This window comes from Oreochromis aureus, linkage group 18 (genome assembly GCF_013358895.1).
Source record: "Oreochromis aureus strain Israel breed Guangdong linkage group 18, ZZ_aureus, whole genome shotgun sequence".
NCBI classification, from domain to species: Eukaryota; Metazoa; Chordata; class Actinopteri; order Cichliformes; family Cichlidae; genus Oreochromis; species Oreochromis aureus.
This window is the reverse complement of record NC_052959.1, coordinates 4649620-4666100: the sequence shown is the minus strand read 5'-3', so window position 1 is coordinate 4666100 and position 16481 is coordinate 4649620. Positions and strand designations below refer to the sequence as shown.

Sequence of the window (16481 nt, the reverse complement as noted above, 5' to 3'; positions counted from 1 at the left end):
GTCCAGCCACTTCTCCAACAAACCTTTCCTCAGTAAGATGTTCAGCACTGATTTACAACCAACCTAAGTAGGCATGTACTATGAATGTCAATGCTATTTTCTGTGTTTCAATAGCTCCCTGTAAAGCAGCTGTACAAGACCTGTTTGATCAAGAAAATAAAAAATGCTTTTTGGAAATGGAACACTTCAAGCAGCAGAATGGAATGTGAGTGCCATCTATACAGCCAATCACGCCTGGGAACCCTGAAAATAAATGTAAAATCTAAGTAGTAGTTCAAGTATCACCACATCATGAATTAAGTTTTGTTCATCCTGATACCTGCAATTTTGTGGAATCCTCTTTGATAAATCTTGTGGGTCTATGACCGGGGAACACCACAAACGAGTACACAGGAGACGTTTCAGTGCAACTGTAACATTCCTGACTGCCCGACAGACGGTAGCCTTGGAAACGTGCTCAGCGTCACCAATATTATACAGAAAGCTCCCGTTTGCAAAAAAACGAAGTGCAATACAAATAATATGTACAGAACTGACAGAATGTCCGCGATGTGTCACATGAGCAATATAAGGCCTGAGGATGTTATTCAAATAAATTATCGATTGTGCTGAAAAACGGTAACGTTCACACAGAAAATCATCAGGAAATGATAAAATGTCCAAACGCGCTCTATCACTCTCTCCCGGCGGAGAGCTCTGCGGAGAATTTGGGCTTCAACATCTACTGGCTCTTCAAGGAAGGGGCACCATGTCTGACACTTCCTACAGTCAGGTTTCCGACAAAGAGGCGGAGAAGTTCAGGGTTAGTTGAAGTAAACCTGCTAGGGGGCAGGTTAGCTTCACGGAGTGTGTCGTCATAGTAACTCACTCAGAATTAATCTAAACTCGCTTTGTGAAACCGAAAACCCAGAGTTTTCGTTAACTCAGGGTATACTTACTCAGAGTTTGCACTAAACCAGCTTTCTGAAACAGGGCCCAGCAAACAAAAAAACAACAACAATAACAACAACAATAACAACAACAAATAAATGCCATTCCATTAGATGCTTGTGTCTGTAGAGCAGATCTTTTCAGACCAAACAGCTTTCATATCAAAAAGTGTTTGACTAAGTTATACTTTCAATGTCACAATGATACCTCACTATTAATATCTGACATGTTATATGACAGGCTTTTAATTTAAGACTCAAAATAACAATAATGAATGTCTCTACATAGGCCATTTGCGGGTCTTACTATTTTCCTCTATCTTTCTGTCTCCATCTGTGAAATATTTGGAATAGCCTACAAGCCTGGGAAAATCATTTTCTTTAGTATAATAACAGGATTTGCCTCTAACTAAATCCACCATTACCACAGCAGGTTACATTTATATAAATACATCATTTTATACTAAAACCTGTACTGTACAATCAACAGTAGGTTATCAAGGCTGATAACCCATATATGTATTCAGATGACAAAAAGAAACACTCTGTAATCCGGTTTTTTAGTCTGACGTCACTAGCTTTGTCTGGGCTCAAACTCCGCTGCAGGTCCATAAATCAAACGATCACTGTGGCATCACTGAGAGTTGAAAAACTGTCTTAAAGTCTTTCATCTTTAATAAAATGATCAGCGTTCTGCTCTACCAGGTGTAACAATTAAGTTTAACATCCAGGCATCCATGAAAACGGAATTTATGACATTTAACGGAGTTAGAAACTAGCAGGAAGTTAGCTCGCTAGCTTCCATCTAAATACAATATAGCATGTCCTGACAGAGGGATTTTGGAAACAAATTCAAACGTACAGTTCTGCTATCACTTCGGACATAAATGAAGACAGAAAACTAAACAGCAGTGACGTTTGTAGGGTTACTGAAGTTGGGCTAGCTGGTATATAACGATGTGCTACGTGACCGCTAGTGACACAGCTATGTGAGCATTGACACGCTAACTTTTTTCCACTTGATAAAAGTTAACGTCAGGATTCTCGGTGGTCAGGAACAAATGCAATCGCATGGCAGGATGCTGTAAACAGACCAAACTTCAGCCAGGAGAACAACTGAGATAATCCATCCACAATACGAGGTTAGACATTCATATACTGCTGCATGGGCTGGGCTGTAGTTACATCGTAAGGTTTTAAAAACTGAGCTTTAAAATGATTAGCGGTAATAAAAGCCGAGAGAGGCCGACAGTGATCACTGACTGTTTTTAGGGGCTTTTTGAAATTAAATAGAAGAAGATACAAAGCATTAAAACATGTTAACAACACAAAAGCCATATTAAACGCAGACTACTTTGGGCCCGGAAGCAGGATTCGTCACATCATCACTTACAGTCCAGATAATCAGGTTCATTAGTTTAGTAGCACTTTTGTAGGCTGGAATAATACAGAACATTTAATAAAGGGCCCAATGTTCAGATTTTGAAAACTTGCACCCTTTGCCTTTCATGTAAATTCAACTGTCTTATTTCCTTCCTGGCTGCAACAAACTATAGACTGTAATAGGATAACAATATTAAATAGTTTTCTAATGCTGTGCCATTGATATAACTTAATAGCATTTGAATGCAACAGCATCATTGTTATCATTAGCCCTATCAGTGCTTTCACTGTCAAATCAAATGGCCTAAACTGCTAGACTAATTCAAGCAATGCCATTCAATGAAAAGATACTGTCAAAATACTCATGTCTGCTGCTGAGGGCAAGCCTTGTTATGTATGCAGAAGTACAATAACTTTAATGAAACATTAACCTTATCCAACAATTTAGACAACATTAACTTAATTATGGTGTATGGTCCATAGCTAATTAGGAATAAATTATGCACCCACTCAGCAATAATAATCATGAAATACTGATGGGGGCCGCAGGCCTGGGCCCACTCCTTTCACTCACTCTGACATCCTTTTCTCCCATTTGGCAAATCTGGCACTTTTAGTTGCTGCAGAAGTAACTCTGGAGTCCATTAAATGTGCTGACATATGGAGGGAAGAGAGACACTGGGGCATCTTCAGCAAAAATTGAAAGAGTCCTTACCTTACCTGCCTTGCACATGCACCGAAGTTATCCACTGAGGACAACAATAGCTCTGTCTGTGCATATTTTATGACAAAGATGAAAATAGTTGACTAGAAACACCAACAACAGCGACTCAAAACTGCATGAAGCACATCTAATTGCCTGCTTAGACAGCCTCATTCCTATGCAGCTGGCTTTGGAGAATACTAATCTCTACCTGGAAGCACTGAAATTTTTAAATTGTGTATGTGTGTATGTATGTGTGTGTTTTGAGTGTATTAGGAGGAAGCAAATCCTTCTATTTCTTTACTAAGCTGATACTACCAATTCTGATACAACAAATATAATGTTTGCAAAGGGATTTTTCATTTCTTTACTTCATGCTTGCATATTCTTTTAGCTATGCAACTAAATTGATCAGAATTAGTCCTTTCTTTTCTTTGTAGGAGCATTAAGTTCTGGTGTCAGTAGACAGGCTGACTCAGAATAAAGCAGAAGATCAATAGATGACCAGTGGGAGATGAGCTGACTATTTGAGATACATCAAAGATCTAGAGGGGTTAGATCCATCTTTTGCCACAAAACACATTTTGAATATGTATATAGAACTCCAAAAACATTAACATTATTTAGAAGTTAGGTGTCCAGCCCCTGCAGGGTTTAAACAAAAATAAAAACCATTCACAGTCACACCTATAGCCAATTTAGTATCACCTATAAACTTAGCTCATGCATTTCTGCAACAGAATGACTATGAAAGGAAGCTGAAGTACCTTCAGAGAGCCGAAGCACCTTCAGAGAGCCGAAGCAAGCAATGGGAGAGCATACAAACACCACAGGGAAAGACCTATGTGGTGGATTTTTGTATGATATGTATAACTATGTAACTATATATACTATTTATCTATGTGCACTGAACATATATATTTTAACTTTCATGTAGAGTCTTAAGCACAAGGCATTTTGCTTCACCAAGGTTTATTAAGGTTTTACAGTAACAGGGCAGTTAATGCTGCTGAGAGTTCACCTGAATAACTCACTCTCCACCTCCGGTAACTAACCTTCCCTAATACACACTCAACGTCTTTCATGCAGCACAACCAAAACAGTAACATTGTAACAGAGATCCTGAACACATCACGATAAAATATCATACGATATAATCACACACACACACACACACACACACACACACACACACACACACACACACACACACACACATACTTTGAACCTACACTGAAGTGTTTTTATATATGAGAAACCTATGTAGTTATAAGATTATATATTATAAGATTGTGCCACTTGCTGTGTAAGATTTAATAATTAGGATTAATGTGTGATGTTTGACCGTGTCATGACCTATCGCAGAAGGCAAAGCAAAGGATTAACCTAAAGGTGTCCCTTTGGGCAGGGCCCTCAGCCAGAGCCCTGCCCGTATCCTGGCCTGTACCTGACCCCTGCAGCTGTGTTTGGGCGCGTGGGAAAGTTACCCAGCAGCAGGGGGTGGGGATACTGATCCCTATATATTAGTATATTAGGGGACCAGAGGACACCCCCAGCTCTTTTTCTCCTGCTGCTACTTCCTGTCCGTCTCTGTGTTGCTCTGCTGTCTGTGCTTAAGGCTGTACACCTGCTTTGCTTGCTTTCTGCTATGTAACTCTATTGCTAAATGTCTGTATGTATTTTTCCTGCTGTTCATATGATTCAGTGTATTAAACTCTGTTCCAAGAATTCTACTCTTTTCCAGAGCATCTTTTTGAGTGTCTTGATTTTAATTGGATCTAAAAGGGTTGGATCGCCACATCGTTGGTGGGAGAAGGTTATCATGATGGCTTCAAAATTCGCAACCACACCTGGGTCGGCTGGTGTACTCAAATCCAAGATCTTCTTGTTGTGAGGGTTCAGTGCTAACCATCAAACTGTGCATGGATAATAGCTCCTAATGAAAAACTTAGACAGTCACGGGTCACTTTAATATGTACACCTTGCTATTACTAGGTTTAAGCCCCTTTGTTTTAAATCTTTGTGGCACAGTCTTTGCACAGTCCTCAGATATTTTGGTCCACGGTGACATGATAGCATCACACAACTGCTGCAGATTTTTCTGCTACACATCCATCATGTGAATGTTTCATTCAACCAAATCCCAACCGTGCACGATTGGACTGAGATCTACTGACTGTAAAGCCCATTTGAGTACAGTGAACTTATGTTCAAGACACCAGTTAGAGATGATTTGAGCTTTGTGACATGGCAGGTGGGTACACTGCAGTCATAAAGGGATACACAACAGCAGCAATACCCATGTAGGCTGTGTCATTTAAATTATGGTCATATGGCACTAAGAGGCCCATGGTGTGCACAACTCAGCAGAAATTAAGACTCATCAGAACAGGCAACATTTTTCCAATCTTCTGTTGAAACAGCACAGAAATAACCCTTCTAAGTGTGTTGAATGACCTGCTGGTGCTGGCAGGTCTGCTTCCCTCATGCTTTTGGACTTGACTACAGCATTTGGCACTGTAGATTGTAGCATTTTTCTGACACGGCTTGAATTACGTGCAGGTATTAAAGATACTACCATTGGTTCCAGTCATATCTATCAGATAGGAGTTTTTCTCTCCATTTAGGGCAGTATTCATCATCCGTGTCCCCACTTGTGGGGGACCTCAGGGTTCCCTTTTGGGGCCCATTCTGTTCTCTTTCTATATGCTTCCTTTTCGGTTCATTTTTAAAAAGCATAACATCTCCTTTCATTGCTTTGCAGTTGACCTTGAGATAGATTTGCTTATACAAACCAACAGCCATGTTTTTATTCAGGCACTATCTTAGAGATGTAAAATGATGAGTGGATATAAACTTAACTAAATAAAAGTAAAACGCAATTTTTATTTGAGCGACCCAACCTGATGGATATGACAGCACCACTGGTCTTTTACCCACTTACTGTCATATGGTTGCAAGGAACCTTAACTGAACCGTGACTTTTGGCAGTTCTTTATAATGTGATAAACAGATTAGTTCTGTTGTTAAGACAAGTTTCTTTCAACTCAGGCTACGTCCACACTAGCCCGGATAGATTTGAAAACGGGGTTTTTGTCTAAAAACGCTCTGCATCCATACTAGCTTTTTCAGTCATTTTCACAGAGTTGTGCGTCCACATAAAAAAGGCCGAAATCGCTTACGTTCCAGTACTGCGCATGCGTGAAACGCAAGAAGATTCAACCTGCCACATTTAGTCTGCCGCTTATTTACTTTCCGGCTCTTTGAAACGTTGCGGAAGAATGTTGAGGAAAAGCACCAAGTTTTTTAAATGGACTAACAATGAAGTGGAATTGTTGCTGCGAGTAACACAAAAGTACAAAGTTTTGCTGTCCACTCTGCGACGCGAAAGCACTGTTTCCAAATGTATGCGTTTTCAAGAGCATTTTCAAAACGCTGCGTTTTCCATCAGTGAAAACACCGTCTCAGTGTGGACTGGAGGCCAAAAAGGAGAGAAAACGATGCATTTTCAAATGAAAACGCATTAGTGTGGATGTAGCCTCACGTGACTTTGAGAGGGTAATTCACGCTTTTATTACCTCTTGTCTAGAGTATTGTAACTCTTTATATGTTAGCTCTGATCAGAGCTTAAAAAGTTCAAAATGCAGCAGCTGGCTTTTGATGGTAAAGAAACAGTGTGATCACATTAAACCTACACTGACCTCCTTACACTGGGTTCCAATCCATTTCAGGATCCAGTTTAAAAATGTATTGATTGATTTTAAGAGTCTCAATGGTTTGGTACCACCTTGCTTAACATAACTTTTGAAACCCTATAATCCTACGGTACCAGAGCAGTGAAGTCCACAAACCACTAGGTTTGAGTGGCACTGGGTGTGGACTTTTGCTGCTGTAGCTCATCTACTCCAAATTTCAGTGTGTTGTGCATTCAGAGATGCTTTTCTGCAAAGGAGTAGATATTTGAGTTACTGATCCTATCAGCTTGAAGCAGTCTGTCCATTCTGCTCTGACCTCTGGTATCAACAAGCCACTTTTACTCACTGGATAGTTTCTATTTTTTGAACCATACTCTATAAACTCTAGAGCTGGTTGTGGTAGAAAATTTCACTAGAATAGCCATTTTACTCAGACCAGCCGATCTGGTACAACCACCACGTTTATAATTTATATTAAATACTTTTTAAAAATTGAATTCCGAAAGTGCCCCAGGACTCTTTATGCTTTTATTGAGTTGTTTGGTTCTACTGATGAGCAGCTGTTTGGAGTAATTTTTAGAACCACGTAGCACTTCCTTTTTAAAAAATTTTCTGCTGGAGCGTACTTCCTGTTACAATGGAGTTTTTCCTTCCCACTGTTGCCAAGTGCTTGCTCATAGGGTGGTGGGTGATTGTGGGGGTTTCTTTCTAATATTGTTTATTCATTTATTAATTATATTATCTTTAACTTGTAAATATAAATCCCCTTGAGGTGAAAGTTGTTGTGAATTGGCAGTATATAAATGAAACAGAATTCAACTGAATTGAATTCAACTGGCCTCTAAGGTGTGAGCAAAGAAGCTGCAGGTTATGGCTGTGAAGGAAGAGTAACAGAAGTCTCATACTAAACCAAATATTAAGTAAACAAACAAATCCCTACAGTCTCATGTATACCCAAGAATCGTTTTGTTTTGAACTTTCTACCTTCAGTGTTTTCATTGGACCTTCTAACTGGTCAAAAGTTCATTGCAAATGCAATAAAATCCATTGACTCCTGCAATTCGACAAAATTGGTACAGTCATAGTACCAGTATGCGTGAAGATTCTGTTTTTGACACTGATCTGCTGCTAGCCTGGACCTGTCCTGAGGCATATTTACTCTTTCATGATTTTTGTCATAAAGCTGCAAAGCATAGGCCTGAAAGTAAACATTTTTTGTTTGCAGTTCATTGCAACCATGTTACAGGAATTTTGGCCACTGGAGTTTCAACATTCCAACACTGCCATCTGGAGCTTCTAGCAGTGTTGTATGCCACTCTGTGTTGGGTGCTGGGCATTTATTCTTTGTTTTAACTGTATTATGGATAAAAGGAATTGCTTAAATATTGTTCTTTTTTTCCATTTTGCTTCTCGGCTTTAGGCAATTGTTTGCCAAAGCCATGGTGGAAGCAGGTGAGTGCCAAATCAGTCAAGGTAAAACTATGATAGAAAAACAGGACAAGACCAATTTGTTTCTTCTTTAACAATTAGAAATCAAGGTGTCCCAAGAGTCATGTTGGGTTTCCATGGAATGAATGAATTTTATTTGGAATGATTATCTTCCAGGATAAATAAATAGAAGTGACTGCAAGTACATGCACATGTGAACATTTTTGTTTATGTTCCTCTGTTGTATCTTTTCATTTCCAATCCTTTCTCACTGTTTGGAAAAGATTTCTGGATTACTTTGTGTGGCTAAAAATGGGTATTTCTGGAGATTAATTTGCATCAACGAACATTACAGAATTGTTTTTAATTGGACTGAGAATAACACTTGCAGTCGAGTGTGGAAGAAAGTGAGTTATGGTCTGAGGTTAACAGATTTAAGATTAAGATTTTCAAAACGACATTTTGAAAATGTCGCTGCCTTCTTCTCTTGTTTATGATAATGGGATAATGTCTCTCAGTTTGATCAACCGTATCCTCTCTCTCTCTCTCTGCATTTCCAATGTTCTTCTGTGTTTTATTACACAGGACAAGTTCTGCAATATCACAGCTTGTCAAGGCACAGGTGAACATGGGAGGCATGGGCGTTTGTGGTGACGATGTGAGTGCAAAATTAAAAAATAAATAAATGTATGGTAGAAAAAGACAACAATAAGAGAGATCTACATCGTTTTGAGAGTTCACGCGCTCCTGCTAACGTTGTTTTATTTATTGTTCGCAGTCCAATAATCTCCCAGGAAATGTTTATATCTATGACTCAGTTTATCCTTTCTGTCCTGCAAAGGCCTCTTGTTTTCCAGTGCTACTTTTATAACACTGCTGTATTCTGTACTCTATTGTTGATAACTTTTGTCCAACGAGGTGAAAATGTCTCGAGGTCCTCTAGAGTTTTCCAAAGGGCATTCATGATGTTGTCAATGATTAAACCTGTGGTGGCATTCAGTGACTCACTATGAATTGTTGTGAATACTAGAACTGTGAAAGATAAACATTTAGAGAGAAAAGATATACACAGCAAGGAACTGAGCACACAGTGCTGCAATGAGTTGAACACATAATGGCTCATTGTCAGACCTCATTTTTACTGAAGGATAAATCTGGCATATGCAATACCGGTCAAAAGTTTGGACTCACCTTCTCTTTATTTTCATGAGTATTTACATTGTAGGCATCAAAACTATGAATGAACACATATGGAATTATGTAGTAAATAAAAAAGTGTACAATAACTCAACACATGTTTTATATTTTAGATTCTTCAAAATAGCCACCCTTTGCACACACTTGGCTTTTGACTACCTCATGCTGTGGTAGTCACCTGAAATGGTTTTCCAACAGTCTTGAAGGCATTTCCAGAGATGCTGAGCACTTGTTGCCCCTTTTGCCTTCACTCTGCGGTCCATCTCATCCCAAACCCAATCTCGATTGGGTTTAGTTCAAGTGACTGTTGAGGCCATCTGGCACAGCACTCCATTACTCTCCTTCTTGGTCAAATAGCCCTTACACAGCATGAAGGTGTGTTTGGGGTCATTGTCCTGTTGAAAGATAAATGATGGTCTAACTAAATGCAAACCGGATGGGGTGGGTGATGCTGCGGTAGCCATGCTGGTTCAGTGTGTCTTCAATTTTGTATAAATCCCCAACAGTGTCACCAGCAGCTGGTAGAGATGTGTCTGTTATTGGAACTCTGTGTGGCATTTATTTGGGCTCTGATCCTAGGTGATGTTAACTTGCAATTTCTGAGGCTGGGGACTCAGATGAATTTATCCTCAGCAACAGAGGTGACTCTTGGTCTTCTTTTCCTGGGGTGGTCCTCATGTGAGCCGTTTTGCTGTAGCGCTTGATGGTTTTTGCGATACATTTGGGGACACATTCAACGTTTTAGCAGTTTTACGGACTGACTGACGTTCAGCACTTAAAGTAAAAATGGACTGTCATTACTCTTTACTTAGCTGATTGGTTCTTGCCATAAAATGAATTCTAACAGTTGTCAAATAGGCCTGTCAGCTGTGTACCAACCTGACTTCTGCACAGCACGACTGATGGTCCCAATCCCATTAAGAAGGCAAGAAATTCCACAAATGAAGCCTGAAAAGGCACACCTGTGAAGTGAAAACCATTTCAGGTGACTACATCATGAACATCACTGAGAGAAGGCAAAGGGTTTGCAGCACTGTCAACAAAGCAAAGGGTGGCTACTTTCAGGAATCTAAAACATAAAACATATTTAGAGTTATTGATCAATTTTTTGTATCTACAAGGTAGAAAGTAGTAAAAAAAATAAAGAAAAAGCCATTGTATTAGAAGGTGTGCCCAAACCTTTCACTGGTAGTGTGAATATATGACTCAATTCCCCACATATGGATCCTGGAATGCCTAGATCTATACAAGTTTGTCAGAACCCTAAGAGCCTTCATCAGGAACTCAATAGAAATGTGGCGAACAACACTAGAGGCCAACTTTCAGCCAGTAGCACAAGTCACCATCAAGTCTGCCAAGTGGTCTGTCCCCACTGCTAGTCAGAAGTCAGAATTGAGGGGACTGTACTACCAGAAGGCAACATTGCCAACATTGAGGACAGCTACATGTACCAATCCCACAGCCAGATGGAAACCACAAAGAGGTCGCTAGGAAAGCCGCAACCACCAAATACCTGCACAGCGTCAGGCAAGTGCTGAGGAATCAGCTGAATAGAAAGAACAAGATCTGGGCAATAATCACCTACGCCCTTCCACTGAACAGGTACCCTGCTGGGATTAGAAGCTGGCCAAAGGAAGAGACAGAAGCCACTGACATCAAGGCAAGAAAGCTCCTTACCATGCATGGAGGGTTTCACCCCAAATCTAGCATCCTGAGACTGGACACTAAGTGAAAGGAAAGGAGGCCGAGGAGTGGTGAGTGTCAGAACCACTGCCCAGGATAAGACAACAAACATCAGTCAGTACATCAGGAAGATGGCTAAAACTGACAGTGTGATTACTGAATACCTCAGGCAGCAGAAACACAAGAAAGAGGAGCAAGAAGAAAAGCCATCATGGAAGGAAATATAAATGGCTGACATCCAAAACTGGTGGCTGGACAAAGCTGGACTGAAAGACAGCACAGAGGCACTAATCATGGCAGCACAGAACCAAGCTCTGAGCATAAGATCCATAGAAGCTGGGGTCTACCACACCAGGCAAGACCCCAGGTGCAGGCTGTGTAAAGATGCCCATGAGACAATCCAGCACATAACAGCAGGGTGCAAGATGCTAGTACACAGGGCATACATGGAACGCCATAACCAAGTAGCTAGCATAGTATACAGGAACTGTGTCGAGTATGGCCAGGAAGTCACGAGGTCAAAACGGGACATAGCCCTCAAGGTGGTCAAGAATGACTGAGCTAAGATCCTGTGATACTTCCAGATACAGCCAGACAAACTGGTGATGGCTAACCAACCGGGTATAGTAGTGGTGGACAAGCAGAGGAAGACAGCTGTAGTGATAGATGTAGCTATACCGAATGACGGTAGTATCAGGAAGAAGGAACATGAGAAGCTGGAGAAGTACCAACGACTGAAAGAAGGACCTGAGAAGCATTCGGAGCACTCAGTGCAGTGACCTCCAAGGTAGGTGAGTGGCTCCAGCAGATCCCAGGAACAACATATGAGATCTCTGTCCAGAAGAGCGCAGTCCTAGAAACAGCAAAGATACTGGGCAGGACCCTCAAGCTCCCAGGCCTATATATCCTCCTTTACATTTTTAGTGAAATGCATTTTTGCTCCTACAAAACATCTTACAAAGATGTCCATATAATGAGCCACAGTACTTGGAGAGGGCTTAGCCTTTTGGGTTCCAACAGTATTTTCTGGTTACTAGTGTGGTGAACCAATATTGTGATATGATATGATACCAATATATGCCTGCCGCTTTGCTTTCCAAGCTCCTTAAATTACTATGACCTGGATGACTGAAATCCTACACAGACATCTAATGGCAACCAATACTCATCTTAGCTAGCTAGGAAAACTTCATTTTTACAAAGTCCAATTGTAATGTAAAACCATTTTTACTTCTATTCTCTATTATTGTTTATGTCCTATTACTTGTTATTTAAAAAAAACAAAACACTTTTTACCCCTTACCTTGCACCTGTAAGGGACTACTGCCTTGACTTGACAGAGCAGTATCATATTATCATATTGCATCAAGTGTGTTATCTGGTAAAACTCAATAATATTGAAGTCAGTTTTATTCCTGTGAACACTGTGAGTGTGTAACACGGATGCATTGAGAAAAATTGGATAATGAAGTGAAAGTCAATAATTTATGTGATCACTTGAGTGAAGATTTTTTACATTCTGAATTACTAAAGCTCCAGGAACAGTGCTAGGCTGTGCAGCAATTTGGAAATTATATGCAAATTGCTACAGAATGAAAAAATAATAATAAAAACAACTATTGACCACTGAGAAATATTAGCAGCACGTAGTGAGTAGTGGCACTTTCTCTGCTGATAAATCTACTCAAAATGTCTAGTCCGCTTACTCCACCACTTTTAGGACTTGATTTCATTGCAACTAATAGCCAAACTGCACCGACAGATTCTGAAGATAAAAGCCATTTGTGTTTATGCTTGTTTCCCTAAAACCTTAAACCATTTTTGTTTTAAGGTTTTTACGATTTTTTAAAGCCTCTGAACTGCGTTAACTAAGCTAGACACATAATTGCCATGCAGGATCTATCTTGTATAAAAAGCACAGATTACACCAACGTTTATGGTAATACTTTGTGTTCTGCTTCTTCTTTTCACAGAGATGTCCACACACTATGTTATTAGTATAAGCAACAATTAAACACTGTACATTCATTCTCTAGTTTATATTAGCTTACACAAAAAGGGGAGAGAGGAGAAGAATTAAAGTTTCAGGTTGGCTTTACTGTCTGGAGGGCCATGTCAAGTATGTCAAGTCATGTGAAAACCTTTTCTTTCCTTCATAAAGTCCCCAGGCTGTCACCTGACAGGATCAGTGTACACATGTAACGATACAACAATGTCCACCTAATGATCTGATGCTGCTAGTAGTCCTGGAGAGGACTCATGGATCGGTGGTGTTGACGTTATCTGCTGTCTGTCTCAAATCCATGGTAGAGATTGACTCACCACGGGTGTTGCTGGAGAGACGTTTGCGTTGGCTGGTGGAGGTATTGTGGGGAAGCAGGGTGTTCTGCTGGTGGTTGCTATCGATGGGACTCGTGGCAATGATGTTGTCCTTGTATTTGTTCATTAGCGCCAACTTGGTGTTGTCACTCACTGCAGATAAGAAGAATGTTTTTTTTAATGTAAGCTAGGAGACTTACCAACCTTAAAGCTTCCTCTTTAACCCTTTAAAGTCATGTGTTTTATATCTGACACTTGAGTTTTTGGTGAAAGGTTCAATAAACACTCAATTTTTTGTTTAATTGAATTGTTGGGCAGTTATGCGATAGTTCAGGCTTTAAAGAGTTAAAATGAGAAAGCGCTTGGAAAAACATTTTTCCATTTTTTGTTTCTTTGCTTTGGCTTGATGTGGCAAGCATAAAGTATTACAAATACTAAGAAAGAAAATCCAGGATGCTGTTTCCTGTACCAGAAGTCAAACAGGCAAAATTAAAGACAGACAAAAGCTGGCATGAAATTAAAACTTATTAAGGCATTAGACAGAGCCCATTTAAGCCTCAGAAGGAAAAATGATCTATTTCTGTAAATATTAAGAGCTGAAGTTCCATGGAAACAATACGAATCATATATTACTGCAGATATCTGGTGCTGTCATGGTATTTAGTCACAGACACTGTTTGTCATGGTAGCTGTAATTTTCTGCTAATGTCAGTGTGTTCTCCACTTTGTTCCAGTCTTTCAAAAAAAGAAAAAACACAAATCTGTGTCATGGATTCGGATTAAATTTAATTCAGGATCTCAAGTGGATGACGTTTTCAGAGCCACTACTATGCCTTGTCTCACCATAATTTCTAAAATATGTGTGCATTGTCTTAGGCAAGAATTGCAAAATAGCAAAAAGAAAGGAGCGAAAGCATGAATTATTAACAAAAATAAATAAATCCATCAGTATTTTCAAAGACGTCGCTTGCAGAGGTCTAGTATGTGGTATATTTTCTAATACATGCCATTGTATTCAATAATTAATAAGCCCAACTATTTTTTTCTGTATATTTTTCCATCTCAGTGTAATTCAAACTAATAAATAATGACACAAAATGTCTTATTAAAAATAAACTGTAGATAATTTAACATGTATTTCTCTATTATTAATGTCTCTTTTAAAAATATGGAAACAATAAAATGTTGCAATTGTGCAAAAGAAAAATCTTTATGAAAATTTTGACATTTTAAAGAAATAAAGTTTTATTTCAAAACATTTAAATGAGACGTTTGGTAGAACAACAGTAGCCACACTATCAGGTACAGTAAACTGTAAGACAAGATTATTTTTAAGAAGTACAAAGTGCACAAGTGACAACAGACACGAAATGCCCCTGACATCTTGTTTTTCATTTGTTTATGTATGTGTACCTACTAAATTATACATATAGCAGAGAAAAGGTCAGGGGAGCCAAAACACATTTACTGAAATTCGTTATTTTAAGTCTAAATTCAAATGTTATTTTCTGAGTGACCTCTCTGATGTTCACACTATTTGCTATTCCATGCATGAGCTGCTGTCTCCATTTTTTATTTCTCTAGTTCATTGCGTTACACATCTTAAATGCATAATGCACAGGATTACTCTGCTTCCATAAGCGCTGGGGTGGAGCTGTTTGGATTTTACAAGAGCACAGCCATAAGAGATCTCCTGATGAATCCGAGTGGTGACTCTCTCGTTAGTTGAAATTCAGAGCCTGTACCTTCATCACAACTGCTCCACTTCATGAAATAATTCTCATGGGAGTGGTGCTCAACTCCAAAGTCCACCAATTATGAAAAATGCTTTCTCTAAAACCTAAAATCCAAATTTCTTGGCAGGTACGCGACTCTATAATTATTCCAGTGGTGACTAAAAATACTGTTTAAAGGAATATCTGCAGTTTTTATATTTATGTGATCTGCATTCTACATGGGTCACACAGCTGATGTTATTCTAGTAACTGTGGAAACCAGTGCTTTATTTTTGTGGATTTTACACAGGCAAACCCTTTCCAGCCTGCATGTTTGTGAAAATATTTTTTTTATCCTCTATCATTCCCTCCAAATTCATTTAGATAATTACTTCTAACCTATGAGAGAAAATAAAACTTATGTTTTTTAATTAAAAATCCAATTAATTTTTCATTTATTTCACTCTGCAATTACTGCAACTGAGTTTGTGTAATACGCAAACATAACCCCTTTTGACACATTGTCTTGTAACGTCGTTCTTAGAAAACCGTATGGCTGAGGAGGAGGAAAAACAAATGCATTAATAAGATGAGTAGATGAACATCTGCAATATAATGTAACTGCTTTATGACTATAAAAGACAACAGTTCATAGTTACATGGAGTGTCAACCTTTATCATAAATTAGAGTTTAAAATAAACACAGGAACATTTTTTTGGTGTAATATATATCTATATATTTTCCTTTTTGTGTAGGTGTACAGTATAGCGTTTACTTTTAGCTCTGTTCTTCATCTCCAGCTAGGCGCTACGCTTGTCTCTCGTTTGGTAGGACATGAAATTATCTGCGTTTTTCTGCTGAAAATAAGTAACAGCATAAGATGAAATAAAAAAATAAATATTCTTTAATGCTAAATACTGATAGCGGCCAATAAGCCAATGAACCTAAAGTCAAGGTAAATGATCATGTCTAAAAGTGATCACTTTTATGTAGTGTACTTCTAATTATCATGAGAAATATTGTTCAGTGCACTTGTTCATTAGGTCCTGTGTCTTTTCTGACCTGGCTGTTTGTGCATCTTTCAGCTTACCAGGTGCGAGGTCCATATTATTCTTGTCATTACAGCCCTGGAGCGAGTCCAGGGTACGGGTGACTTGGCTGGCAAATTCCTCCCCACCATTCATGCACTCCCGCTGCAGATGGTGACGCAGGTCGGTAATGTCATACTCATACCTGGGGATGTAGTTGAAATCAATTAGCAAAATCATTATCAGACTTATCTAAATTAGAATAAATGTCACAAGTGGCTAATGTGTGACGCAATGTACTGATAAAGGCATCAAAACACATTACAGGCTAATATAAAAAAAAAGCAAGTGTGTTGTGTACAGGCTGATTTGTGGAAGCAGTTGTCTATATTCAGGCAAT

At 39.1% G+C, this 16481-nt stretch overlaps 1 protein-coding gene across 6 annotated transcripts in view; it reads right to left on the bottom strand.

Annotated features, from left to right (window-relative positions):
* Window positions 1-16481, bottom strand: part of astn1 (astrotactin 1) — a 417314-nt gene that overhangs the window by 288790 nt on the left and 112043 nt on the right. For all 6 annotated transcript variants that reach the window (XM_039602830.1, XM_039602832.1, XM_039602833.1 and 3 more), the window contains exons 4-5: window positions 16144-16286; window positions 13341-13490 (exon numbers count right to left, since the gene is read on the bottom strand). In XM_039602830.1, the coding sequence (XP_039458764.1) occupies window positions 13341-13490; window positions 16144-16286 (293 nt within the window). The remainder of the gene's footprint in view (window positions 1-13340; window positions 13491-16143; window positions 16287-16481) is intronic.